Source organism: Mustela putorius, unplaced genomic scaffold, assembly GCF_011764305.1.
Source record: "Mustela putorius furo isolate JIRA1106 unplaced genomic scaffold, ASM1176430v1.1 tig00000680_pilon_pilon_pilon, whole genome shotgun sequence".
NCBI classification, from domain to species: domain Eukaryota; kingdom Metazoa; phylum Chordata; class Mammalia; order Carnivora; family Mustelidae; genus Mustela; species Mustela putorius.
In genome coordinates, this window is record NW_025421442.1 from 469,063 (window position 1) to 496,178 (window position 27,116).

At 44.2% G+C, this 27,116-nt stretch overlaps 1 protein-coding gene across 1 annotated transcript in view; it reads right to left on the reverse strand.

Moving 5' to 3' along the window:
* Positions 1 to 27,116, reverse strand: part of LOC101693459 (contactin-associated protein-like 3) — an 87,057-nt gene that overhangs the window by 46,937 nt on the left and 13,004 nt on the right. The window contains exons 6-10 of the mRNA XM_045083036.1: positions 26,361 to 26,622; positions 20,388 to 20,534; positions 14,178 to 14,349; positions 7,090 to 7,196; positions 2,790 to 2,909 (exon numbers count right to left, since the gene is read on the reverse strand). Coding sequence (XP_044938971.1) covers positions 2,790 to 2,909; positions 7,090 to 7,196; positions 14,178 to 14,349; positions 20,388 to 20,534; positions 26,361 to 26,622 — 808 coding nt within the window. The remainder of the gene's footprint in view (positions 1 to 2,789; positions 2,910 to 7,089; positions 7,197 to 14,177; positions 14,350 to 20,387; positions 20,535 to 26,360; positions 26,623 to 27,116) is intronic.

A 27,116-nucleotide genomic window follows, 5' to 3' on the forward strand; every position in this document is an offset into this window, starting at 1 on the left:
TGGGCTGCAGAACGGATGTTGTTAGCAGACATGAGAACAACGTAAATCTCACTGTCTGACTCCATCAGAACTCCGGGGTGATTGGGTGCACAGTCGGTAAGTGATGATAATGTGAAAGGAATCTTTTCTCTTTTTTTCCTTAGGCGGGTCTCAACAATGGGCTGAAAACATGCAGTACACCATGCTGTGAACAGGTGTCCTGTCCTCTAGGTTCTGCTGTTCCATTCACAGAGCACAATAGGTCCCCACAAACTAGTTGCACAGCTGGCAATGCAACCTCATGAAGTCACTGCGGGAATCCTGCTCTCCTCTGCAGACCCGCTGCTTCCCTGCTGCTAATACCTGCACCCTCCTTCCAGGGCTCAGATGCAAACATGGTAAACGTTCCAGATGCCTGTCTTCCTCCAGCCACATTAGGTCCATGTATTCGGCCCCGAATCCCTCCCCTCCTCCATTCCCACCTGCTCCTCCCCATCCCCACTAACGGGTCTCCTTGCCCCTGCCGGGCACAACCTGGTGGTCAAAACCCCCAACTACTCTACCAGTGGGAGTCCTAGACCTGTCACTTTCCAGCGGCGTGACTTGAGGGTACCCCTCGGGTTCCTCCCCCCACGTCTGTCCAACAGATTAGGATCCCAGGAGTGCACTCCCTCTGCTTGAAGGCTTGCTCGGGTTTTCTGGAAGCAAACCTAACTTTCAAACTGAGTGCTTCCCTGGATGCCTCTATTTACAATAGAGCCCCATGGCCTGTGCGCCCCGCCCCCACCATATTCAGAGTCACAGCACCTGCCGCCACGCACCAACCACCTGCTCCAGCAGCAGCTCTCAGGGCTCTGGTTCTGCACACAGACCTGCGCACAGCACACCGGGGGCGGGGAGTGTTCTCCTCCGCTCCCTGCCGTGGTTACCTCCGTGCCCATCACACAGCGGCTACTGAGGACGCAGGAGCTCCGTGTTGGGAGGCACTGTTTTTTCAGCTCTTCAATGTGGGGCATTACTTCAACGTTTCTCTGAATCACGCCTGGGAGCAAAGTGATTCGCATCCTCAGGAGACAGTCGGTGAGGCTTTCTTCTTACATAAATTGATCAAGAGATTGTACCTTTTAGAGGCTCCTTCTTGCCTCGAGGATAAAAATTAAACAAAACAAAACAAAACAAAACAAAACAAAAAAACCCTGGCTTATATGTCATCGGATAGTTTCTTGTGTTACCCAGAATCAAAACCTGAGATCTGTTCCTGCTTTCTCTTCACACTTTGGCCATAACTACTCTTCACTCTACTAGTGGGCTCACTCTGAAAAGGCAGCAGCAATGACAGACTATCAAAACACATCAGGGATGTTATGAAATTCGTATTAAAACAAGTGTCTATGGGCCAGCGGTACATTCCAAAGGCACTTTATAAATACACACAACGAAAGCTTCTGGGTGAAGCCTGGACCATGTGTCCACTTGCATGATTGAACTATTTTTCTTTTATTGTAACCATACACTGCAGACAATCAGGCAATTAGCTGTCTGTTACGCCTTTTGGCAGCAAAAATATTTTTTTAATAAATATGACCTCAGCCTTGTCAACCCTGCCGGCGGTTGATTATCTAGAAAACAGCTTCAGTCATTGAAAACTTACTCATCCTTGCAATGTGCCAGCTGGGATCATTTTCATTTTTCTCCTGATCTCGAAATCTTTCATTGTATAAGGAACTTTTCTTATAGGACAAAATATATGAAAATCTGTAATAGGTCCTCGACTTCTGTGATAATTAGGCATGTGATGATAAAAGTAGAATGTATTACTGGGGTGCCAGCCTCTTTATTCAGCTTTCTCTGTTCTTGGCATTCACTCGAGCCATGAAAACCAAGCAGAAATGGAGTAAGTAGAAGCCTGTTACAACCACTGGAGCCCAGGATATCTAGAAAGATCCTTACATACTTAACACTTCACATACCTTTCAGTAAAGTAAGTCAGTATATTTACCTCATATCCTGCTGCAATGTTTTGGTCAGTTTCTATGATAAGATGCTTTCCCCAAAGCCCCCAACAGTCATACATCCATCCAATGCAGAGTTGAGGGTAGTTTTGGGGCTGGAAGATATAATTGATCCAATTCAGATCAACACTAGATTCACCATTACCAAAATGCTCAGATTTTATGTATGCAGTGAGAGTAGGTGTAGAAACCATAGCAGAACTTCCAGCTTGTCACAAACCACCATTGTCAATTCCCCATAAATGGCTCCTTCCATCTAGAAATTGCAACCCTATCGGGGTGACATGTAGCAAGAGCAGAGAAAGCAAGTTGTAACCAGGTCGGGGTTACCTGAGAACCATTTACAGCTGACTCTTTTCTGACCAGTGTCTCAGACTACGCAGGGTCAAACCCTAAGGTTGTCGAAGTCCCCGCCAGGTCCATACCACTAAAGTAGCACAGGAAGTTTGTAAAGGAGGGTTGTTTCTGCTGGCAAAATGTGACGTGAGCACAGAAGGGAAGATGTGGCCACAACACACACACACACACACACACACACACACGGAGGCATTCGAAATAGCATCAGTTCATGGGCAGCATTCACCACGATACATGCACTGATCCTTTGCAGAACTTGCCTACAACACACCTGTATCCATCTGCCATATGTAAATGGATTTCTAGGGAAAATGAAATATTGCTTATACATAGTTGCACAGGAACACACACGTTATTCCATGGAGCTAAACCTCATGGTTTTGCACACAGCAACCAATCACACAAGCTTAACGAGCACAGTAAAGCGTATCATTAGCGTACCTGTCACGTTGCAGTACACAAGAGCAGGTCCCAGCGGGCCACTTCCATCTGAATCGATATAGTAGAACCCTGAGGAGTCCCCTCTGTGCCTGTGGGCGTCACAGGACTGCTCGAACAGAGCTGCAAAGGACAAGGGTCTCAGACAGGGCTGCAGTGGGATGGATCCCTCCCTGTCCTTAGTGATGGGATGCTTTCCCCAGTGATATTCATTCTGCCTTGCTCTCCAGGACGGTTTCTCCAGGGGAGTGTTCCCCTGTGTCAGTCAGGCAGCATGAAGACCCTGAAGCTTGGAGTGAAAGATTTTAAGAGGTTATCACCATGTGTATCTGAACCCTGCCTGGTCTAGCAACAAGATTCATTCCAAAACCACGATAACTGGTCTCACACTATCTCCTCTTCTGCCCCATGATGTTTAAGCCTTGGAAGTGCACTGGCTTCATCTTAAGTGATCTGTTATTACCAAATAACCGTGTCGATGTATTAAATTACTCAGTAGTTATATCCTCTGTTTACTTAAAACAATCTACCTGTGCAATGCATTACTTTCCAGAGGAGTTTTATAAATCAGTGAGTCTCCTTCATTCCATTTATTTTTTTAAGACTTTTTTTTTTAAAGATTTGTTTATTTATTTATTTGACAGACAGAGATCACAAGTAGGCAGAAAGGCAAGCAGAGAGAGAGAGAGGAAGGGAAGCAGGCTCCCTGCTGAGGAGAGAGCCTGATGTGGAACTCAATCCCTGGACCCTGAGATCATGACCTGAGCCAAAGGCAGCCACTTAACCCACTGAGCCACCCAGGTGCCCTGTCCTTCATTCTATTTATAATGTGTGTTTTAAAAGGAAATTTCCTGAAATGCTTCACAAATGATTAAGCAAATTTAAAGTCAAAATTATATATATATATATATATATATACACACACACACATATATATATGCATATATATATACACATACACACACACGTGGAATATCTCTAAGTAATTTCAACATATCCCGATTCTTAGTTGAATTTTTTATACGTGCAATAAATGTTTTGCTATCACAAGGCAAGTGACTAACATTGGTGGATGATGGACTTAATCAATGTTCAATGTTCAGAATAAGTTTAAATGACTAATCAACTGAGTAATAGCTCCCATGTGTCTCATTCATTTTCTTGACAGGAAAGACCCTTTGAAGACCTGAGAAGTGGCTAACGGCAGCCAGTCTAGAAGGACAACGTGGACTGGGTCCCTCAGCCCCGCTAAGGCTGAGACCTGGCATCCATGAACACAGACCTGCAAGTGGCCAGGCCAGAGCCACAGAGTGGACTGATCCTAGCAGGGACAGAGGGGTCCGAGTGTGGGTGGAGAACAAACACAATTCTAAGCTCACTGAATTATCTACCTTTTAAATCTCTGCCTCTTTTGAAGAGTGAAGAGAATCCGGGAGAAGCGGGGCAGCCAGGGCGGAGGGATTTTCTCCTTTCTCACAGAAGAAGATCAAAGTCATGTCTGCCTGCCCAAGGATTTTACAAATTATGGCATTCTTTTATAAATTATGGCTGAGTATCAGTGTGTCAAATTAAATTGGCCTCCATCTGTCACACACCTAGCACCACCATCCACTCATGACCACAGAGACAACACAGATTACTTTCCCAGACATGCTGACAGTTTGCCCACTCATGTTTGTGTTTCTGCAAATACATAAATATGCTCGTAACTGCCTAGGAGTGTGTCCAGAGGGACAGACGCAAAGTGCTAATGATGGTTACATTTGGGTTGGGGCTGGGACTGCCTGGAGACCAGAAGCAGAGAAGGAAACACTAGGAAGACACCTGCTGTACATGTGAATGCAGACACATTCACTGGACATTTACACCAAAATCTCATGATCTCTGATCCCTTCCTGTGGCTTTGGAACTATCCAACCTCCACTTTGGTAGACAGAGAATCAAAGTAAAGTCAGTTCAGTCATTCGACCAAATCAAATTATGAAGGCCACGAGTGAAAGACCGTTTTTTATAACACTTGGGACTTTTTCAATCAGAGCTGTTTGGAGCAATGTTTAAATCATAGTTACTGATAATGCTTTAGCAACTGTGCCTTAGTCATTAAGTCTGTGTAGGACACCTTGCTTGATGAGATGGAGAGACATACCCCATTCCTAGCTGCAACTCTAGCCTCAGACTGCCCAGATGCCCAGCTCCTTCCAAGTAGTTGCCTTGGAAAGTTCTCACCTGGCACCATAATAGTAAATAGAGATGCAGATAGAATTGTTCTAGATGAACTTATGGGATTTTAGGGGGTAGAGTGACCTCCCTTTGTCTTCAGATCCTCCTGGATCATCTGCAGAACCCCCTGGGCTGGGGACTGGGCCTTCTCATCCCAACAATGATGCCTGCTTCCTTGGGGTTCAGTTTACTTAAGGTTAGATATGGGACAATCCATGCTTTGCTTGGTGAATTTTCATGTCATGCTGTCTCTCTAAAGGCCCAGAGAAGGAAGACATGCTACAAAAGGAGGGACTCAGAAATGGTGGCAGCCACTCATGAAAATAGTACAGAGGTTCCTCAAAAAGTTGAAAATAGAGTTATCCTATGACCCAGCAATTCCACTACTGTGTGTTTCCCTTGGAAGATACAAATGTCGTGATCCAAAGGGGCACGTGCACCCCAAAGTTTATAGCAGCAATGTCTACCATATTCAAATCAGGGAAAGAGCCCAGACGTCTACTGACAGATGAATGGACAAAGAAGATGTGGTGTGAAAATACAATGGAATGTTACTCAGCCATCAGAACGGAAGACATCTTGCCATGTGCAACAACATGGATGGAACTAGAGGGTATTATGCTCAGTGAAGTAAGTCAATCAGAGATAGACAACCATCATGTAATCTCACTCAAAATTGGAATTTAAGAAACAAAACAGAGGAGCATAAGGGAAGGGAAGGAAATATAAAATAAGATGCAATCAAAGAGGGAGACAAACCATAAGAGATCCTTATGAAAACAAACAAGGTTGCTGGAGGGGAAGGGGTAGGGGGATAGGGTCACTGGGTGATGGGCTTTAAGGAGGGCATGGGATGGAATGGGCACTAGGAGATGGATGAATCACTGACCTCTCCCTCTGAAACTAATAATGCACTACATGTTAATGAATGGAATTGGAATAAAAATAAATTAATTTAAAAAAAAAGAAATGTCACCGATATACCAAAAAAGGAAAAAGTAGAAAAAAAACATAGACAACAAAAGCTAGTAATTAGAAAGCAGTGAGGATCTCAGGGCTCTGTCGTGAGCTTCTAGTAGTAATGAATTAGGGGTCAATAAAGTGTGCTTAGCTGTGAAATTGAGAAAATAATTCTTCAGGAAAGAGCCTGGTATTCAAGGTGGAAGAAATGGGATGGAGAGGTGGTCGAGAGCCCTCGCTGGCAGTGGTGTCACCACGGTCAAAGGAGCTGACCTCTTTCTTTCCTCAAGCAAGCAGTGTGGAAAATAAAGCACTTACCTTCCAGGGCAACTCTGGAAGGAGTTGAAACGTGCAGAACTAGACAGAGTGAGGGTCCCACAGGCATGCGGTAAGTCCCCAATGTGTAAACCACCACCATTATCAAAAAGCATCAAGATTGCAAGGGACCTGAATGTTTGCCTGGCTTCTGGCTGACATCTAGAAGCCCCCCGTGGCATTTCCCATCCTGTCCTCCTCCAGAGAGTCTCCCTGTGTGATTTTATAAATACTGAACATCAGTACTTCGTCCTCTTTGGCAGACAGGACTTGAGAACCAAAGTTGAGTCCAACCCAAGGAACAGAACAAGTAATACCACTATGCCATCTAGATTGCTTTTTGTATGGGGGGGGAGCTTGTTTTTTCACTGTTTGTTATATTTTATCTTCCTTTGCCTCCTATTTTATTTGATTTTTTCTGTCCTATTTGATACTATGGATTTCTGTAAGCTGTCGTAACATCACTAGGAAATAAAACTGATTAAAAATAAACCAGATAAGGGCACCTGGGTGGTTCAGTTAGTTAAGTGTCTGACTCCTGATTTCAACTCAGGTCATGATCTCAGGTTCATAAGATCGAGTCTGATGTCGGGCTCCATACAGGGCTGGGATTCTCTCTCTCCCTCTCCCCCGGCTCCTCCCCACCTCTAAAATACATAACCAAGCCAGACACAAATTAATCTCTAAAATACCTACTGGTTTTGTTGTTTTCCACCACATGGTTGCACAGATACAGACACATATATACCAAATCACGGAAAGGAAAAGAAACTGCACAGAAATTGGGACAATGAGGTGTGATGCTTACAGGAATGGCAGGTTGCACCTGTGTATCCAGTATATGCACAGTCACAGCTGAAGGTGTCCCAGGACTGGGAGCATTCGCCCCCGTGCTCACAGTAGCTGGGCAAACATCTGCAAGAAAACAGATACACTGGCTTTTCCCCACATTCAGTCAGAAAATTTGTGTCTTAGGGCTAACCTGCTACAGTGAAACATGATACCGACAGGGCCTACATCAAACTCAGAAAGTTTTGCCCCATCAAAAAACAGAAATGCAACCTTTCGAATGAGAGAGGATATTTGCAAATGATATATCTGATAAGAGTCTAATAACCAAAATATATACAGTGCATATAACACAACATCAGAAAAATAAATAACAAATTAAAAAATGAGCACTGAATCTGGACAGATGTTTTCCCAAGAGGCCATCCAGATGGCCAACAGACACATGAAAAGATGCTCATGACTCATCATGAGGGAAAGGCAGATAAGAACCACGATGAGATCTCATCTCACTCTGCTCAGAATGGTTAGTATCAAAAAGACAGGAAATAGCAAGTGTTAGGGAGAATGTGGTGAAAAGGGAAGCTTTGTGCACTGTTGGTGGGAATGTAAACTGGTGCATCAACTACGAAAACAGTATGAAGTTCCCCAAAAAGTCAGAATAGAAATGACATATGATCCAGCAATTCCACTTCTGGATATTTATCCAAGAAAAACAAAAACATGAATTCCAAAGGATACATGCATCCTATGTTCATTGCAAGCATTATTTACAACAGTCAAGACATGGAAGCAACCTGAGTGGTCATAACAGATGGGTGGACACACACCGGTAGACTCCTCGGCCATAAAAGAGAGGAAACCTTGCTATTTGATGGAACACGAATGGACCTAGAAGGTATTATGCTCAGTGAAATAAGTCAGATGGAGAAAGAAAAATGCCATATGATTTCATTTGAATGTTGAATCTGAACAAACCAAACAAATGAGCAAACAAAAGACAATTAAAAAGAGAAACAGACTCATAAATATGAGAACAAACTAGTGGTTGTCAGGTGGTGGGGGAGGGGAGAAGGGCAAAATATGTGAATGGGATTGAGAGGTACAGACTTCCAGTTATAGAATAAATGCCAGGGATGAAAAATACAGCATAGGGAATATAGTCAATAATATTGTAATAAGTTTGTGTGGTGACATGTGGCAACGACACCATTCAGGGTGGGTGTTTCATAATGCATGTAACGGCTGACTCACTCTATTGTACACCCAAAACTAATACAATATGTAAACTGCTTTTCAATTACAGATTAAAAGAACTTAAAGTTAACTCAACTTAGATCATAGACTTAATTGTAAAATACCAAACTGTTAAACTCCCAGAAGAGAACACAGGAGAAAAATCTAGCTGACCTTGGGCATGGCAATGACTTTTCAGATATGGTCTATGAAAGAAAATATTGATAATTCAGGCTTCATTAAAATTTAAAACTTAAGGGAATGAGAATAGAGTCCACAGACTTGAAGACTGTCTTTGCAAAATCCATATTTGACACAGGATGGATATCCAAAATATAGATAAAACTTTTTAAAAATCCAACAATAAGGGCAATGAACAACCAACTAAAAACTGGGTCCAAAGAGTCAAAAGATCTAAACAGATGCTTTACAAAAGATGGCCAGACAGAAAATACATGTATGTAATCATGAACAGATGTCTTACGAAAGATGTCCAGATGGAAAATACATGTATGTAGTCATGCTCGACATCATTAATGATTAGGAAAGCTCAAATCAAAACCCAATGAGCTGCCACTTTTCGCCCCCTGGAATGGTTCTCATCAAAAAGACATCATGACAAGGACAGGCAGGGACAAGGAGGGTTTGGACCATTCCACATCACTGCTAGGAATATAAAATGGCACTTTGGAAAGCAATCTGGAAGTTCCTCAAGCAGTTACACACAAATTCACCCCTGACCCAGCAATTCCACTCCTAGGTATCTGCCCAAGAGAACCAAAAACACAGGTCTGCACAAAACCCTATACATTCATGTTTATATTAGCATTATCATAAGAGTCAAAAAGTAGAAACAACCTACATGTCCATCAAATGAGGAATGGGAAAAAAAAATTTGTTAATATCCTCACAAAGGAATGTTAGGCATCACAACTTTGTCAATGATGTAGAAATGAAGACCAATATCAATTTAAAGACAGATTACTTGGGTCCTGACAAGTCACATGGCCTCTCTTGTTACACAGTTAAAGCTCTCGATATAGTCCTTCAAAAGCTTCATACATTTGCAGGAACTTACTTAAGTACTTGATATCCTCTGGAGCTCAATGCCTATTTCTCTCAAGGAGTCAAAGGAATGGGTACCTTTGGGTTCCTTCTACTCTATATGCAGTTGGCACTCCTTTGCTATTTGGAAGAAAGTGCTGTAAATGAGCCCAATGTCTTTCAAAGGACACACATAAACTCTCTCCTGCTAGGTCTTCTGGCATTTGAGTGGGGACACCAGATTCCATCCAAGAATTAGAAGGTGAGCTTCTTGGGAAAATGGAAGAACATCTCTTCACCTCCAATGATTATAGAGCAGGTCTGTTTGCATCTGGGCCCTTCCCTTGGTGACTATTGTCCCATGTCCTTGGCCTATTTAGGACAGTTTCCTTGACTCTACACACATGAGGTCAGCTTCCTTACCCCAAACCTCCAGCTTTCTTGGCAGGAATCAGTATGCACAAGGAAAACCAGAGAGAGGCACCAGCTGTAGTAAGAAAACTAAAATGGTGGCACACTCCCAGGTTTGTGATTGGTGGAAACCGCAAGTCCAGCATGCTGGTGATGCTTACACACAGATGAATCGAGCTTAGCCTGCACCAGTTTCTTTGGGAAGGGAGGTTACAAATCCTCCATATCATGCATGGACCAGGTCCCTTCTGTATTTAGGGAAGATGTTGGCCACAATTGGTGCGGAGGAGGGCAATCAGGATTGAGATAGTGCTTAATGCCTTGACCTCTAAACAATTGTTAAGAGAACAGATGTCAGCCTAGAGGACAGCCAATGAAGGGAATTCACTGAGTACTTGTTGGACTATGGAGATAAATTGTGCCTAAACTTAGAGCAGGAAATATGAAGATTCATGGTAGAAATCTGGGTGGAAAAGAGGACATTGGTGAAGCATTTGGTGAATGGGCAAGGGTCTCATTCCTGAAATATGGAACAGAAGCAGGATTCTCTTCTTTATGGTGAGAAAGAGATCCCTGCTTTGAGATGGAAACTTCAATAGATGTCATGCTTGAAATTCTTCTCAACTTTAGGATTTTGTACTTCTATTATTCCCAAAATATCTTCAGATTTAAGCCTCTTGACTCTGTACCTCCAAACATCATGCTTCTTCTTCAGTGTTCCACTGAGTGATGATGCAACCCCTTATCCAGCTGTCCAAGCCAGAACCCGAGGGTCATCCTGACCTGTCCCTCTCCATCCCCCCATAGCACACACTCATCAGCTTGCACTTCTGTTCACCACACACCGTGTACATCATCTACATTTTTCTTTTCCTTACCTCAGGCTATTATTCCTTCTCCCATGAGTAGGCAGCCCCTTACCTGGCTTCCAGGCCACACACCCTCTCTCTGTGGCCCACACCCAAACCATCTTCCCCCGTTGGCAGTATTGCTTAGCTGTGCAAGTGGCTTCCTAGCACAGATCCCTCAGTGACTTCCTGGAGAGCCTTAGATCAGCGTCCGGATTTTGAGCTAGCCACCAGGCCTCTGTGGTGTAGCCCCTTCCCAGCCAAGCAACCCCATCTAACACCATCCCTCCTGCTTGTCCTCAGACACCCAATTTCTACAGCAGCCATGTTCAAACAGGCAGACTCATGATGGAACTTTAGCTTGGGCTCATGGCTTTACCATTGCTGGATTTCCAGCCTCTCACTCAACTGACATACCCACCTACAACCCCAGGGTAGGTGTCTCTCCCTCCTCTCTGATAGCCCTGCCTTGTCCTGTCACAAATTAGGCACCTGTCCCACATGTCTCCACAACCCCCACCCCAGAACTTCCACTTCAGTCTACTGATCTCTAAAAAACAACATGTAGAGCACGTGATGTTGTATTTAGCGTCTAGAAGATGAATGCTGGCCAAAGTCCACAGAGGTGGGCAAAGCGGCCGCATCAGTACAGTCCATGCCTAGAGATGTTCAAGGTGGCATTCCTGTGATCCTAAAAGAAATCTGGAAAGGACTATGTAACCTGAGTTATAGGACATGAAATCCTAATGTCCAAAACATGATTGCTGTAAGACATGATCCCTCACCACGATAACCTCGTTTCTGAAGCCTTGTCCCCAAGAACTCACAGCTCTCCCAGTGTCATGGGAGCCTGGGATGTACAGAGCACCATATGCATAAGTCCTTGTGCAGCTCAGGAAGGTCTCCTATATCCCCAGCCGGTTTCAAACATCTTTTCATAACCTGCTGTGCCATTGGGCCAGGAATGCTGTTATACATCATGAATTATTAACTCCTTTACCCGACAGATAAGAGTTACAAAATTGCCTGCATTTCAATCATAAATCTCAGCTTCACCTGAGCACAGCATGACTGGCTCTGGACAAGCAAGGTGAGGGCTGATGGGTGGCCGGGGTCAGCACGGAGCAAGTGCCGGCAAGAGCCTGGCATGGATAGATGCTCAGTCGTATTTCCACGTGAATCTACTTTGTGGTACATTGAACATGGAGGTGGAGGTGTGGCCTGAAGCACCAAGGAAGAGTGAACGTTTCTAACAGTGCAGAGTAAGGACATGTTTTCTGATGTTAAACCATGAAAACCATAAAAATTTACAATTATTGGCTACATCAGCCAAAGTGCCGATGGCTCTTTTCAGGCCCACGAATGGGGTTGCCATGAACTTCAGTTTCTGCTTTGAGCGGAGAAGGTAACTTAGCATCCCAGATCCCAGAGGTCCCCATCCATTGCTAGTATGTTCTAACAACCATTTTTAGGTGTGATATGGGAAATCTTTCTATTTTGGTCACACACACACACACACACACAAAAGCATACCTCACTCATACTTTGTTGTTGGTTTTTTGTTTTGGGGATTTTTGTATGTTTCTGGCTAACGACCTTTCTGCACAAAGGCTCAACATGCATTTCTTATGTAAGAGAAACGATATGATTGCATCATGCTTTGTGCAGGAATTCCCAGGGCACTGAAGTAAGATCCTGTGAGCTTCACGAGCTCCATGACTGAACAACAACCTGACCCCTGACCCTGCTGAGCCACTGACAGCCATTCTCATAGGTGAGGGCTGTACCCTACCTCCAAGCGAGGGTTTCTGAACCCCCTCCCAATACTAAGATTTAGGATTCCAGAGTTAGCAGAAGCTGTAACTTACAGACGAAGCCAGTTCCTATGCCAGCATACATTTCATAATCTGAGAATTAGGATTCAAAGTTTTTGCCTAATTCTTTGACTCTCCTTTTGCCCCTACAAATGAACAGAATATAACTATACCCATGAACATCTGCATTAAGGAAAGCAACTTCTGATGAGTTAATGTTTCAAGCTACTGGAACTTACGGTTTGCTAACACACTGCCAAACTGCAAGTTACTGGAACTTACGGTTTGCTAACACACTGCCAAATCCAACACAACTTGTACTTTATTGACACTACATAGGATTCCAACTGGTGCCGCTAAACTGGGAACAGATCTGCTGCACAAAGCACCTTGTACAGCATGAACTCGGAAGAGGCTGGCCACACACAGATGTGGGAGGGTGTCTGGAGTGTGCCCGCTTATTCGACAGGAACGTAAGGCAGTCCCACTTCAGGAAGGGCAGACATACCAGGCACAGAAAACTTTAATGTCATCACGCTAAGCCATCCCTTTTAGCTAGAAAACCTGAAAGTCCAAGAGTGTGACAAACAAGACAGTTTGAATAAAGTTGCAAGACTTCATGATTTTAATGTCCTATGGTTTCGAGGGTTTTCTTTCTTTTTCTTTTTTTTTTAAGATTTTATTTATTTATTTATTCATTTGACAGAGAGAAATCACAAGTAGATGGAGAGGCAGGCAGAGAGAGACAGAGGGAAGCAGGCTTCCTGCTGAGCAGAGAGCCTGATGCGGGACTCGATCCCAGCACCCTGAGATCATGACCTGAGCCGAAGGCAGCGGCTTAAACAACTGAGCCCTCCAGGCGCCCCTCTTTTTCTTTTTTTAAATTGAGGTATAATTGACTTAAAACATTATGTTAGTTTCAGGTGTGCAATAGAATGAGTCAATATTTGTGTATCTTGTGACGTGATCACCACGATAAGCCTCACTAACATCCAGCACCACACACAGTCACAAAAAGTTCTTTCTTGCGATGAGGACTTTCAAGATCCCCCGTGACTTTCAAAGATGCAGACAGTATTCACTACAGTCATCATGCAGCTTGCTACATCTCCACACTTACTTACTTTAGAGCGGGAAGTTTGTGTCTTGTCACGTTGCACTCGTCCCCCACTATGTCCTCACTGACTGGTACCGTGCTCAGTGTGTGGTAACTGGGTTCCCTCCGTTCCTCCTTGTGTTTGTGTGATTAGGAATCCCTGAGGCTGAGACCCTTCTAGGGGAAGAGTTACTTTTCATTTTCTACATAGAGAAGGGAACATGGGGTGAATCCCGATGACCACATGTGGCTTTCAACCTCCTGGTCCTCAACGATTCATCATCTTTCTAGAATATTCTAATCTGTTTTGTGCCATGAAAGAATTTTTAGAAGTATTTTTATTCATCAGTATTTACACTCATCAACAATTATGGCACCATGAACAGGATTCTGTAAAAACTAAGTGGCTTGGGGACACACACAAGGAAAACTCACGACTGCATCTTCTAAGAAGACACCATCTGAAAGGAGCAACAGTTTGAAATTAAGCAGGGTCATTTTCTAGTTTTTAATTAATGATAGTTTTCCACATGGGTTGGCTCTCAGGAAGGAGAAGGGGCTAGAAGGAGGTGCTCTCCCTCAGTGGCTCATTTGTTCTTAACCCACTATCCAAAAATTTTGACATCAGGAATGCCAAAATGACCTGGGACAGCTTTACCTGTCAGTGAGGCCACAGGTGTCTATCTGGAGGTCACGGAAAGTCCCCAGCGACCCCTGCTGTACTGTGATGGGGTCCACTGCCTTGTCGCCAATGGAGATGAGCCTCAGGCAGCCCTGAAACCCGGCCAGGGGACCTCCGCATCCAGGGCCAGAGCTGCGGTCAGGACAGCCTGAATGAACATGGAGACACACAAAGGAGAAAGTCAACAGTCGTGACCGAAACAGCCGTCTGTATTCTGTACGCGCCAGTTCGTCGCCTCCTGCTCGCAGACGCCTGAAGATTACGCTTCCTCATGGACGGGGCGGTGGACGGCTGAGAACAGACGCTACTGGTTTTGGTAAAGCACAGAAATAACAATTCAAGCCAGGCTGGTGGACAGATGAGCCGAAGGTAGACTCTACCAGTAGAGTCAAGGCCTAAGCTGAGTTTAATTTCTCTTTTGAAACCGTCCAGAGAAATTGGTCCTTTCAGCATGATATTAAACTATATGAAGTAAAGGCCATGGGATAACAAAATCAGAAAGAAAAAATCTCAGGCCTACTAGGACCTACGAAACTTAAAATGCTTGAGAAATAATTATGTACGTGAGATTCCTACTCTGGGCGTGCATGTGTAAGCACATCGTCACAGTTAAAACAAGGTTTGACCATACACGGTCAGAGACATCTAACGACAGTGTAAATGACTTACGTTTCCAACTGTTTCTGAATGAAGCATTTTAGTCAAAAACCTTTTCACACACACACACACACACACACACACACACACACTTAACAAGTATCTCAACAATACGGCCCTGAGAATAACGGAGAAAAGTTAGCATCCTGGAGCACCCCATGCAAGAAGAAATGAGCTTTAGCTGTTTTCAATAATAGTAAATTTTTACAAGTTCTGCTGCATTCACTAATTGGCTTGCTGTAAATTACTGTTAAATTAATGAAGAGAAAAGGCCATCAGACCATAATGACTCACCAAAAGCTTTAGTGGCCCAAGACAGCAAACCAGAGTCTGAGGCTGTAAATGAGTTTGATTTCTGGGTGGCTTCGTGTGGCTCGTCAAGGCTCTGAAACCGGAACCTACGGACAGCGGACCCAGACAGCCACCCCCGATTTCAGCCAGTGCCGATCAGTAATTCCTCTTTTTGCTGCCGCCTCTCCTCTCTGGGAGCCCTTCCCCGGCTCCTGCCCACGGAGCACTCCTGACAACTTCGACTTTGGTGTTGTGTGATTCTGATCAGGTTTTGCTCCAAAACACCCTTAAAAATTTGAATCCACCTCAGGTTATCTTCTACAGTTGCAAACCATAATGCCTCTGAGGATGACAGAGAAATTGTCACTGGATGGCACAACCCCAGAATGGATCATGAGGTGAGACCTCGTTACAGACGTCATTGTTCCCTGGTCTGCTAAGGCCTCACACACACAAGGACCCTAGAGAGACTGAGCGTCATTTGATGTTTCCCAGCTCTGCAGGGCATGTGTGCTGGTGGACAGCACCACGATTCCACAGAAGGAATCCAGAGGGCAGCAGCTTCCCACTACCCTCCCTGGCAGACACTGAACTCTGTGGATGGTAGGGTAGAGTGAAACTGTTGTCAGAAGAACAATTTACAAAACTCACACAGGAGAAATATAAAAGGGAAAAGGGGAATCTGCACCACATGTAAAAAGGCTACGAATCTGCGCGAGGAACTTTGTCATGGAAAGAGACACAGAGCCCTGCTTTATGCCTGCTGTCCTGTCATAATTATCGAGATCATCCCCTCCATTTGCTAAAGCATCCTGGTTTGGACAATAAATTATATGGCCACCCTAACTGTAATAGGAAGATGCCCTAGTCTGCTCTAATGGGAAAGCATGGCAACAAAGAGTCACTGACCACATGGTGAGCAGGGAATTGCCACTGAGCCTCTGTCAAGAGAACGGGCTAAGGAGGGTCTCGGAACATGGGGCACTGGCTGCCATGAATACCGCATACTGCTACGGAGCATGGACTGGATAAAGTGGATTTCCCTGTTATCACAATGCATATTCCGGTCCCAATGGACGTCCATTAAGAAGATAATTAAAGAGACACTGGCATACACCATTCTTGGGGCTGGATAAAACATCTCTGGCATTGACATTTTTGGGTCTCAAAGTTCCCACTCAATTTGAAGCTGACCTGCCCCCCCTTTCCCCAGAACAGAGCCGGGGAGTCCAACACACCATACAGATGAGGGGCTCTGAACAAGGAATTCTTCCCCTGTGCATACAGCTTTGAGCACAGCACATCGACTGAGAATCGGGCTGCATGTTCACTGGTCCTAGACCTGCCTCTCTTGCTTTTCCTTCACAAGAAACAATGGTCATCTTCTTATTTAACATCAGTAAATGGGGGTGTTTTGGTTTTGAGTGTTTGCTCCAGCTTGGTGATGGCATTAGCTGGGTTGGTTGGAAAGTGTAAATTCCTTCTCCAGGAAAAAAAGATGCTGTTATGTTGGTATAAAAAGGAGAGTTGAATATGTTGGTTTGAATCAGTGCCTGGAACTGCTCTGTAGGAATCAAGTGGGTGTTTACAGCGGAGTACGTACAAGTCATTCTGAATTTACACATTAGTTATAGATAACGTGCTGTGACTGCAAGATCTTACACTACTTTTGCCATTCAGTGCCAAATTTTAATCACAACCAAAAAATAGCAAACTGGTAATGAAGAAAAGTCATTATACTCTCTCATGGGATGTTTAAACTTTGTAATTCCACTTATCTTAGAGACACAATTTGTTATCAGAAACTATACTAACGAGACAGTTTTTCTGCACATCAACACAATTTTATGAAAACACATAAGAAAAGCCTATTATGCTTTTTTTTTCCAATACATTGCCTCCAAATCTCTAGGGTCCTTTCATAGACCAAAGGCTGGAAACAACCAAAGGTTGTTTCATTGAATTGATTATGCATATTAGGAAAGCTTGATAGTTTGTACATAAGGAAAATTTTAAAATCACTGGCAAGATGATTCTTGGCAGCTATAGGATATTTATCACATCTTTTATAATAGCAAAAAAATGGGCACCATCAAGTTGTTGCTCAACAGTAAAACGGGACAGCAGATTTAATAAGTGAAACATGGTGTCATACACATCAAAACCACAGGGCAGTTAAAATTAATTAACTTTACCTATAAGTACTGCCAGGGTTGGATCTCCAAAATTAATCTAGAACAGTGACAGCAATAACAATAAAAAGAACCCAGAAGAAGGCACACGTTAGGGCCCTATGCATAAACTGAAAAGCAAGGGAACACAAAACACTACTGTGTGAAGTCACCTACATGGATATAGGTTCTAAAGAAAAGCAATACATTAAAAATTACAAACTTCCAGTTGTAAAATAAATAAGTCATAAGGATGCAACGTACTGCATGGTTATTACAGCTAATAATGCCTTATTGTCTATTTAAAAGTTACTAAGAAAGTAGGCCATAAAATTTTCATGACAAGAAAAATTATAACTATGTATGGTGGTGATATTAACTAGTTATTGTGGGATTATTTTCTAATGTATACAAACACTGAGTCATATGCTCACATCTGAAACTGACATGGTGCTACACATTGATTAAAACATAAAAAGTTGTTTCTCCGATTGACTTATTTCACTAAGCATGATAAGCTCTAGTTCCATCCACATTGCCGTGTCAATCAGAGAAAGACAACTATCCTATGATCTCCCTGATATGAGGAAGTCGTGATGCAACATGGGGGTTAAGTGGGTACGAGTAGAATCAATGAAACAAGATGGGATTGGGAGGGAGACAAACCATAAGTGACTCTTAATCTCACAAAACAAACTGAGGGTTGCTGGGGGGAGGGGATTGGGAGAGGGGGGTGAGACTATGGACATTGGGGAGGGTATGTGCTTTGGTGAGTGCTGTGAAGTGTGTAAACCTGGCGATTCACAGACGTGTACCCCTGGGGATAAAAATATATTATATGTTTATAAAAAATAAAAGAATTAAAAAATATATATATAAAAAGGTGATCAAAGATTAGTAAAAAGGGAGGCAGGGTAATTCTTACTGGGGGGTGAGAATTTAGAGAAGAGGGAGACATTAAAAGCATTGTAGTGTTTAATTGTGTACATTAGGGGGTTAGCCCACAAACACTCTTTCAAGAAACATGAGCAGTATTTTAAAATGCATACATGGATTACAAAATGACCTCATATCACATCACATGTAAGTATTTATGGAAGGTACTTGTTCTCATGCAGCTGTGCGTTGCACATTTGGAACATGCCCGAAGCTCTGAGAGAAGACTCTGTGGTTTTAGAAAGTTGTTTTTTTTTTTTTTTTTTTTTTTTTACTTTTTAATACAAAATAACAAGCATTCCATTTTGCACCATTAAACAATACAGCAAGGATTTTTCTTCCTGTCCCTTTTAGTGCTTCAAAATCTTTTATGTTTTAAGTTACAGCCCCTGGGTAAATTCTTTATTTGGTTTTCAAGGAATCCGCTCCTCCGCAGAGCTCTAAAATATGTCATAAGCAGGTTTTTTTTTTTTTTTTTTAATTTTACAGAGAGAGGGAGAGATCACAAGCAGGCAGAGCAGCAAGCAGAAAGAGGGGGGAAGCAGGTTCTCTGCTGAGCAGAGAGCCCAACGTGGGGCTCAATCTCAGGACCCTGAGATCATGACCTGAGCCGAAGGCAGAGGCTTTAACCCACTGAGCCACCCAGGCGCCCTGTCATAAGCAGGTTTAAGAACCTGTCTGGGTCAGAGGTGCACCGTATTTGGCAGGGGGGGTAGAGCAAGCAATCCAACGTTCTAATGCTCCTGGCACCGCTCCACGCTCACAGTGATGCTTGCTTCAGGGGGCTTGGAAGACTAAACACCCTGTGTGGGCTTACTGTCAACTCTTTGGGAGGATTTTATACTTTCCTTTTGGGCTATCAAGTTATCTCCACCATGACCTCAAACTTATTTTGGAAACAAACAACCATAAAATGCGAAAGAGCAAGGACAGCTTCCAGCCAGGATTAGAAGGACGTCTCACAACTGACAGGCCTAAGCTTCTTGTGGCTCAGTCTTTTCACACGGATGCCTCAGAATGGACATTTGTTACCCTCAGGAGCTCCCCTCCCTGGCTGCATGGATCCTGCACAGACTCGGTCGAAGTTCTACCGAACAGGCAAACCCGCCGTCTCCCACAGTTGGGGTGATGGCCTGGTGTTGTCTTGGTAAAGTTCACCACGAGGTAGTGAGTGAGTGTCTGTAGCCTTTAAGTTCCTCTCTTGCTCTGGTGTAGGTGTACACAGTGGGCAACAGGACCCTTCCTGAACGTTTAGGGCAACAGAGCAGCTGGGGATCTTGGGGAAATGCAGATTCTGGCTCAAGAAGTCAGGGGAGTTACGTCTGCACCTGTGACAGGCTTGAAAGTGGTGCTGCCATGGGTGACTCCCAGGCCACACCAGAGGACCTGGGCCACCCAGGGAGGAGAGCAGCTGACAAAAAGTAGACCGCCCACATGCAACAAGGAATCTGTCGCATAAAAACACCTGAAGGAAAGATTCTAAGGGTTATTTGGCCTCCCCAAAATACTCTACAGTGAAGCACAAAAGGTAAGAGACAGAGAGCGAGGACCCTCAGAGTGGCCTGCACAGAGTCACCTGGAGAGCCCACTCCCCGGGTGTCAGAGCCAGAGAAAGCAGATCTCTAGGGACAGAGACAGGCCCTAGCATTCTGGAAGCTTTCCAGGTGACGGCAGTGAAAACAAGTGCTAAACAAGTGCTAAATTCAAGACCCCCATAAATTCAAGGCCCCCCATAGACTTGTGTTTTAGGCCATGATTTACCACCTTTGTCAGGGGCGCCTGGGTGGCACAGTAGGTTAAGCACCCTATTCTTGGTTTCGGCTCAGGTCATGATCTCAGGGTCACGAGATAGAGCCCATGTTGGGCTCTGCACTCAATGGGAATCTGCTTGGGATCCTCTCTCCCTCTCCCTCTGTCACTCCCACTCATGCTCTCTCTCGCTCTAAAATAAGTAAATAAATCCTTAAGCAAAATTTATTGTCTTTGCTTGACATTCTCATTGACAGAACTGAAAGAGAAAGCTCACTCTTCAGTATTAACCTTCATTTAAAGTTGCTGGTTGTCTCAGAAGTCAGGAGCTGGAAAGACAAGGATGGTTTGATTGCCAGCACCACCAGTTCCTTTCACTTACCGCCCAAATAATAGGTGTCCCCTGAATCAATCTGCCCACGCAGGGAGTGAGCCACAGAGGCTGCCTCACCATCCACCATCACACTCAGGTCATTTCCTTTCAATGAGAGGGACACTGAATGCCACTGCCCATCACTTAATCCAGCACCTGGAAGTAAACAAAATCGGGTCAGAGATTGCTAAAAACCCTATAGATGCAGCTACACAAAGCCATGCTTGAAAACAATACAATCATGATCTTAGACACCCTATGAAACTCCACCTGAAGTTTGAACTCACCTGAAACCCCCCAGGTTATTTAGCTGGCTGGGCAATGGAGACACACCACAGAGGACAGCTGGGCCTCTCTGAGAGAAAGAGAGAGGCTTGGGACAGATGTGGGCTTGGGGGGTTCTTAACAGGCAATGAGATGATGTGGTATCCTGGTCATGTTTCTCTAGGAGGAAGGGGTTGCCTGTGGAGAGAGGCTCATTGAGTGAATGTGCGGTTCCAGCGGGCCCTTGCCTCTGCCCTCCCACAGTCATAGATTGGCCAGTCACGTTCTAACACAAATTAGATTCTAGCAAAAATCACTGTGGTCAGTTAAGAGTATTAAGACATATGTGCACAGGGCAATGACTCTGTTTCACTTTCTCATCACTCGGTTAAATCAGAAAAGTACAGGAAGGAAAAAAGAGAAAAGGAAGAAAGCTAAATTGAAGAGGAAAGGAAGAATCAAGAGTGGACATTGCAAACATTCTGCCCTGGACAGCACGATCTTAGTTTCTCCCAGTGCTCAGGCTTTAAAGGGTTAACACAACAGGATCCTGAACAACCTTAAAATGAGCAAATATCCTAGTCCCCTGGCACACAGCGCACTTCCCCCTCTTCTAGTTTGTTAATACTTTAGGATATTAAGAATGATAAGATTTTCCAAAATTGTTTTTATAAAAATAAAATCTTGTCCCTACTTTCATATATTATTACTATATATAGTCTTGGTAGACTCTTTAGAAAAATATATCGTATATATCAATATAACTCTTTATATTGATAAGTTGCTGTATCAGCAACTTAAATATTACTAAAACATGAAAATTCATAGAAAAAATGTAAAGTTTAGAAAGCATCACATTAAAGTGTATGTGGATGTGTATGGATGTGTGTGCATACTCAATCACTGTCTAAAATTGGACAAAAACCAGTAGGAAATATTTTCAAATGTTAACATTAACTTTCGATGGGGGAATTGTGTTTGCCTTCATGCCCATTTTCCATTAGCCAAAGCGAGTCATTCGTTCAAAGGCAAGGGACTCTGTCGTGGCCCCAGAGACACCTGCTGTTCTTCTGAAGGAGCACAGTGAATAATTGGAATCTCTAGAAATTGTCTTGCCCAACAGGGAAACAGGTCAGAAACAAACTGTTCAGCTCATTGAAAACAACAAAGTGAGACTCTTGATTTCTTTGATGTTGTGCCCAAGCTCGCGAATGAGCCTGCCTGACTCTAATATGATGGTCTTGGGGAATTGTCCTAATATATTAGCCTATACCTCTTGCAAATGAGAAAGGTGCCAACTGCTTAGAGCCCTGTGAGTTTGGAAGTCAACCTGCAAGGGTCAGAAGTTATTTTCTAGTTCATGGGGGTATGGGGCCATGTTTCTGGTAGAAAGTTAACAGGCTTATTTAGTTTAGTATCAGAGTTTGGCCCAAGGAACCTAATCAACCCTGTAAATCCATGTCCCTCCAATTCTCTTTAATATGTCAACGGTACTGCAATTTAAAATGAAAATACAGCTTTTTTTTTTTTTTGCCTTGGCTTCATTTCTCATCAGTGACGTTGACATGGATTCAAGATGCGGTGCATAGGAATATGTTTCTGGCCTGACCCAGAAAGTCATAGGCCCTACTGTAAAAACCGTGATGCCGCTGCTCCTCTCAGACTGTGAAATAGGAGCGACGGTACTTCCCAGCACTCCCTTTCAGGGACTTTAGCTCTTTGTCATGTACACACATCTCTCACTTTCTGTGTCACATTTGTGAATCCAGAACTGTTGCAAGGACCCCACATGGGTTATGTTCATGAGCAATGATAAGAAAGTTGACATCAGAATCCAGAGGATTACGGTTAGATACTCAAGACCTACATTATGGCACTGGTCCTGAAGGAAATCCTCCAGTCCTGGAGCTGAAGGAATCCACAAACAAGAACCTGGGAGTGTCCCTTCCACTCTTGTCATTCGGTATTTATTTTGAAGTTTACCTAACATTATCTGTCAGGATAATCCATTTAAAATCTGATGTTAATGGGGCACCTGGGTGCCTCAGTGGGTTAAGCCTCTGCCCTGGGGATCGAGCCCCATATCGGGCTCTTGGCTCAGCGGGGAGACGGCTTCCCTCTCTCTCTCTGCCTGCCTCTCTGCCTACTTGTGTTCTCTCTCTGTGTGTCAAATAAATAAATAAAATCTTTAAAAAAATCAAATAAAATCTGATGTTAAAATTCCCTCCTGTCTCCTCCCTCCCCCCCATCTACCCACCTATCTAGGACATAGAGTTATTTCCGGGGAGAACTTGCAGAAAACACTCCAGAATATCTCCTTGAATGGGTAACAGATGCCATTTACCTCTATAATAAAAGACCGTTTTTAATAAAATTTGACATTCTCATTTAAAAATGAAATGCCTGCTCTTATGATCATTCTGTTTCTCCCCATTATAATTCTCACCCTGTGTGTTTCTTTTGTGTGTCTTCTACCCTCCCCACTTCCGGCGGAACGAACGCCTGTCTCCCAGGCAGCACTTACAGTCAAAGGATGGATGGAGGAGGGAGGGGCGGGGGTGTTTTGATTTGTGCTGAGAACCCGATGCTCATTCTCCCACCCACCCCCCAGCTCCACAAAGGCTTCTGTCTTTGGGGGGGGGGGTGATGGTCTTGGAACTAGTTTTGGAATAATGAGAACTAAAGGTTTTGGAGTAACTGCTGACTAGCAGACCCTGGGCTCATGGTCTGTAGGCTCAACATCATTGCTTCTACCATCAGTCACACTAGTGTCACTCCAAAGATGAGGACCTGAGGCTTGGGGAGAACACAGGTGGGACTTTTCAAGCCCATCAGCCCTAGCAGCCCAGAGGTGGTTCTGGAAATGGGCCTGGGAGGTGAGTCCTCTCACACAGCCCTCCCACCAGCTTGTGTAAAATCCATCCTAATCACAGGGAACATGCCCTGGGCAGTCAAGGCCCTTCTGGAAAGGGAGGACTGTATCTTTTCCGACAGAAATGGAATGCACGCTCCCCTCCCCCTCACTGACCTTCTGTTCCCACCACGCTCCACTAGCCCAGCTCCACAAGCACACAGACACTAGATTGTACACTCTGGACCTTTCTAGATGCCTTCACAAACACAGTGAGGTAACTACTTGGAAAAAGGACCCAAAAGCTGGAAGCAGGGTGAATGATGACCAGGTGTCCTTTCCTGGCATCCAGGGTTACATCTCACTCAGCCTTTAAACTTCAGTTCTTGGTTTGGTAGGTGCTTTCGCACTTCATCCAAGGTTTGGAATGAAAACCAGTCACCATCTGTCTCCTCTTCCTCACTTTCTGTGCCACGCAGACACACCTTTCTCCAGCTGAAGGCTCGTGGCCCCCTGCCTGGAGCGCATCACTCAGGGACATTTTTCCAACAGCATCAGCTCATTCTGTGCCTCTGTGTCATGATCCTTCAGACTTTTTCATCACTGTGACATTTGTGATGCTGATCTGTGATCCATGACTACAACTCGCTGAAGGCTCATGCGGCACCATTTCTTAGCAATAGAGTATTTTTTTATTTTTTATTTATTTTCAGCATAACAGTATTCATTATTTTTGCACCACACCCAGTGCTCCATGCAATCGTGCCCTCTCTGATACCCACCACCTGGTACCCCAACCTCCCACCCCCCGCCACTTCAAACCCCTCAGATTGGTTTTCAGAATCCATAGTCTCTCATGGTTCACCTCCCCTTCCAATTTCCCCCAACTCCCTTCTCCTCTCTAACTCCCCATGTCCTCCATGCTATTTGTTATGCTCCACAAATAAGTGAAACCATATGATAATTGACTCTCTCTGCTTGACTTATTTCACTCAGCATCATCTCTTCCAGTCCCGTCCATGTTGCTACAAAAGTTGGGTATTCGTCCTTTCTGATGGAGGCATCATACTCCATAGTGTATATGGACCACATCTTCCTTATCCATTCGTCCGTTGAAGGGCATCTTGGCTCTTTCCACAGTTTGGTGACTATGGCCCTTGCTGCTATAAACATTGGGGTACAGATGGCCCTTCTTTTCACTACATCTCTATCTTTGGGGAAAATATCCAGTAGTGCAATTGCAGGGTCATAGGGAAGCTCTATTTTTAATTTCTTGAGGAATCTCCACATTGTTCTCCAAAGAGGCTGCACCAACTTGCATTCCCACCAACAGTATAAGAGGGTTCCCCTTTCTCCACATGCCCTCCAACACATGTTGTTCCCTGTCTTGCAATAGAATATTTTTTTTAATTAAGGTGTATATATTATTTTTCCAGACATAAAGTTCCTGCACATTTAACACACCATGGTATACTGCAGACATAACTTTTATATGCATGGGGAAGCCAAAAAAATCCATTTGGTTCACTTTATTGCAATATTTGTTGTATTTGGGTGGTCTGGAACCAAACCTGAGTATCTCGGAGGCAGGCCTGTATTTCAAAGGTTAAAAAAAAAAAAAAAAAAAAAAAAAAAAACACTCCTCAAATGCTTCTAAAAAAAAGCAGCAAGAAAAATGCACCTCTGGTTTGTTTCCAAAAATTAATGTGTTACCCAGTGAAAGCTTAAAAAATCAATTCAATAAAATATTCCTATAATATTTCAGTGCCAGCCTTCAAAAAAAAGCTAAATAACTAATCCCAGTGTGTTGGAAGGCAGAACGGTGTGTACTCACGTGAAACAACAGCAAAACCTCATCTCTTCGTTAATAAGGCATGCAACTTGTAAATCTACACAAACCAAGAGTGAAGCAATATTCAAGATTTGACTTGACACTCCTTGATTGTGCTCATCTGCTGAGGTCCACAAGGGAATTCCCTATGCTGGTGGTCATATTTTTTCTTTTATTTATAAAGAGCAACAAAGAGCTACGTTTCATTCCCGGCTTTCAATCCCGACCTGGTAACCTGGGCTAGGCAAGGTGTTTCTTCCATAGTCAACACTCGTGGAATGACACCCACCTGGCTTTACATTTTCACCAGCACTCTAAGGCAAAACAGTCCCCAGACTCCAAGGATAACATGACCCTGGAAGGGAGTTTAGAAATGTGGGTCCTTCTTGGAAGTCAAGCAGAACATTCACCCATAGTTATAAGAAGCCTTATCCAAAACAGGGATTCCTGAAGGAACAGAAAATCTAGGAAAAATCGTAACTTCAAATATTATGATTGGTGTGCGTATAGGCTCCAAAGATTGGATAAGGAAACTCTTTTGTCAGGACTCCGACTTAGGCTACTGTTCTCCAGTGTTTCACGTGGACTGCCAACTCCCCACCATCAGTTGATAACTAGGTTATTTTTTAAACTTTTAAAAAATATTTTATTTATTTATTTGACAGAGAGACATCACAAGTAGGCAGAGAGGCAGGCAGAGAGAGAGGAGGAAGCAGGCTCCCTGCTGAGCAGAGAGTCCGATGCGATGCGGGGCTTGATCCCAGGACCCTGCAATCATGACCTGAGCCGATGGCAGAGGCTTAACCCACTGAGCCACCCAGGCGCCCTATTTTTTAAACTTTTTGAGAGGTATGTGTGATCTGCAGCTAACTTCGGGTCACACCGACTCACACGCCAACAGCCTGGAGGTACCTAGTGCAAAGGTAAAAGAACTCTAGTTCCCTCTAGAAGGATTACAAGTTATCTTACTGATTCAGTCACTCATTTCATGCAGAGGGGACAGAAGGACCATGTGGTCACAGCAAACACCTATTACCTGCTGTGACATCCCTCGCCGTGTGTCCGGGCTGGGAGAGACTCAGCCTGAGTTTTCCATCATTAAGAACGAGCACGAGAGCCACTGGCCCATGTTGGAACTGAGTGGTCAGCAGCAGCCCTGCCCTGTTCCAAGTTCGGAATTGGAAAGTGACCGACACCTTGTCCTCTCCGACGGTGCCCGGCAGAGCCAAGTAACTCCTGGAGCTCAGAAAAGTCACGGGCACAGTTTGTGGGTGTGAGCACGAGAAGGACACATTTCCCTGTGAATACAGCGGAAAGGGGTTTAGGAAGGAGCAGAAGGGTTGCTTTCATGAACAACCAGCTTTCCAAGAGGCGCAGTTTCCTATCAACCCGCCAGCAAGCAAGGACCTAAGAGCTAGGCTTCCCCATCCAGCTGCAATCCAGAGTTACCTGACAGGTCCCTCAAACCATGACGGTGTCCTGGCTGGGCAAACCTCCTTCTGAGGCTTTTAGGGAAGTTCTGTCTCCTCCATTTCTGGGCATTGGTGAAGGAATCTCGAGACACATCTTTCCCAGGCCTTGTGCTGGGTGCAGGACACAGCAGAGGAGACAGATTTCTTATACTTCGAGGCACTGGCTGTTTACTCGCAGCATGAAGCCCAGCATCATGGACAGTGGCTCTGGGAACCTTCCTGCACTCCGCTTGGTTGTGTGAACACTTACACACCCATCACTCAGGGGACATGAACATCTGGCTCAGGCAGGCCCTAGTCTTCGGCCCGTCTGAAGCAGG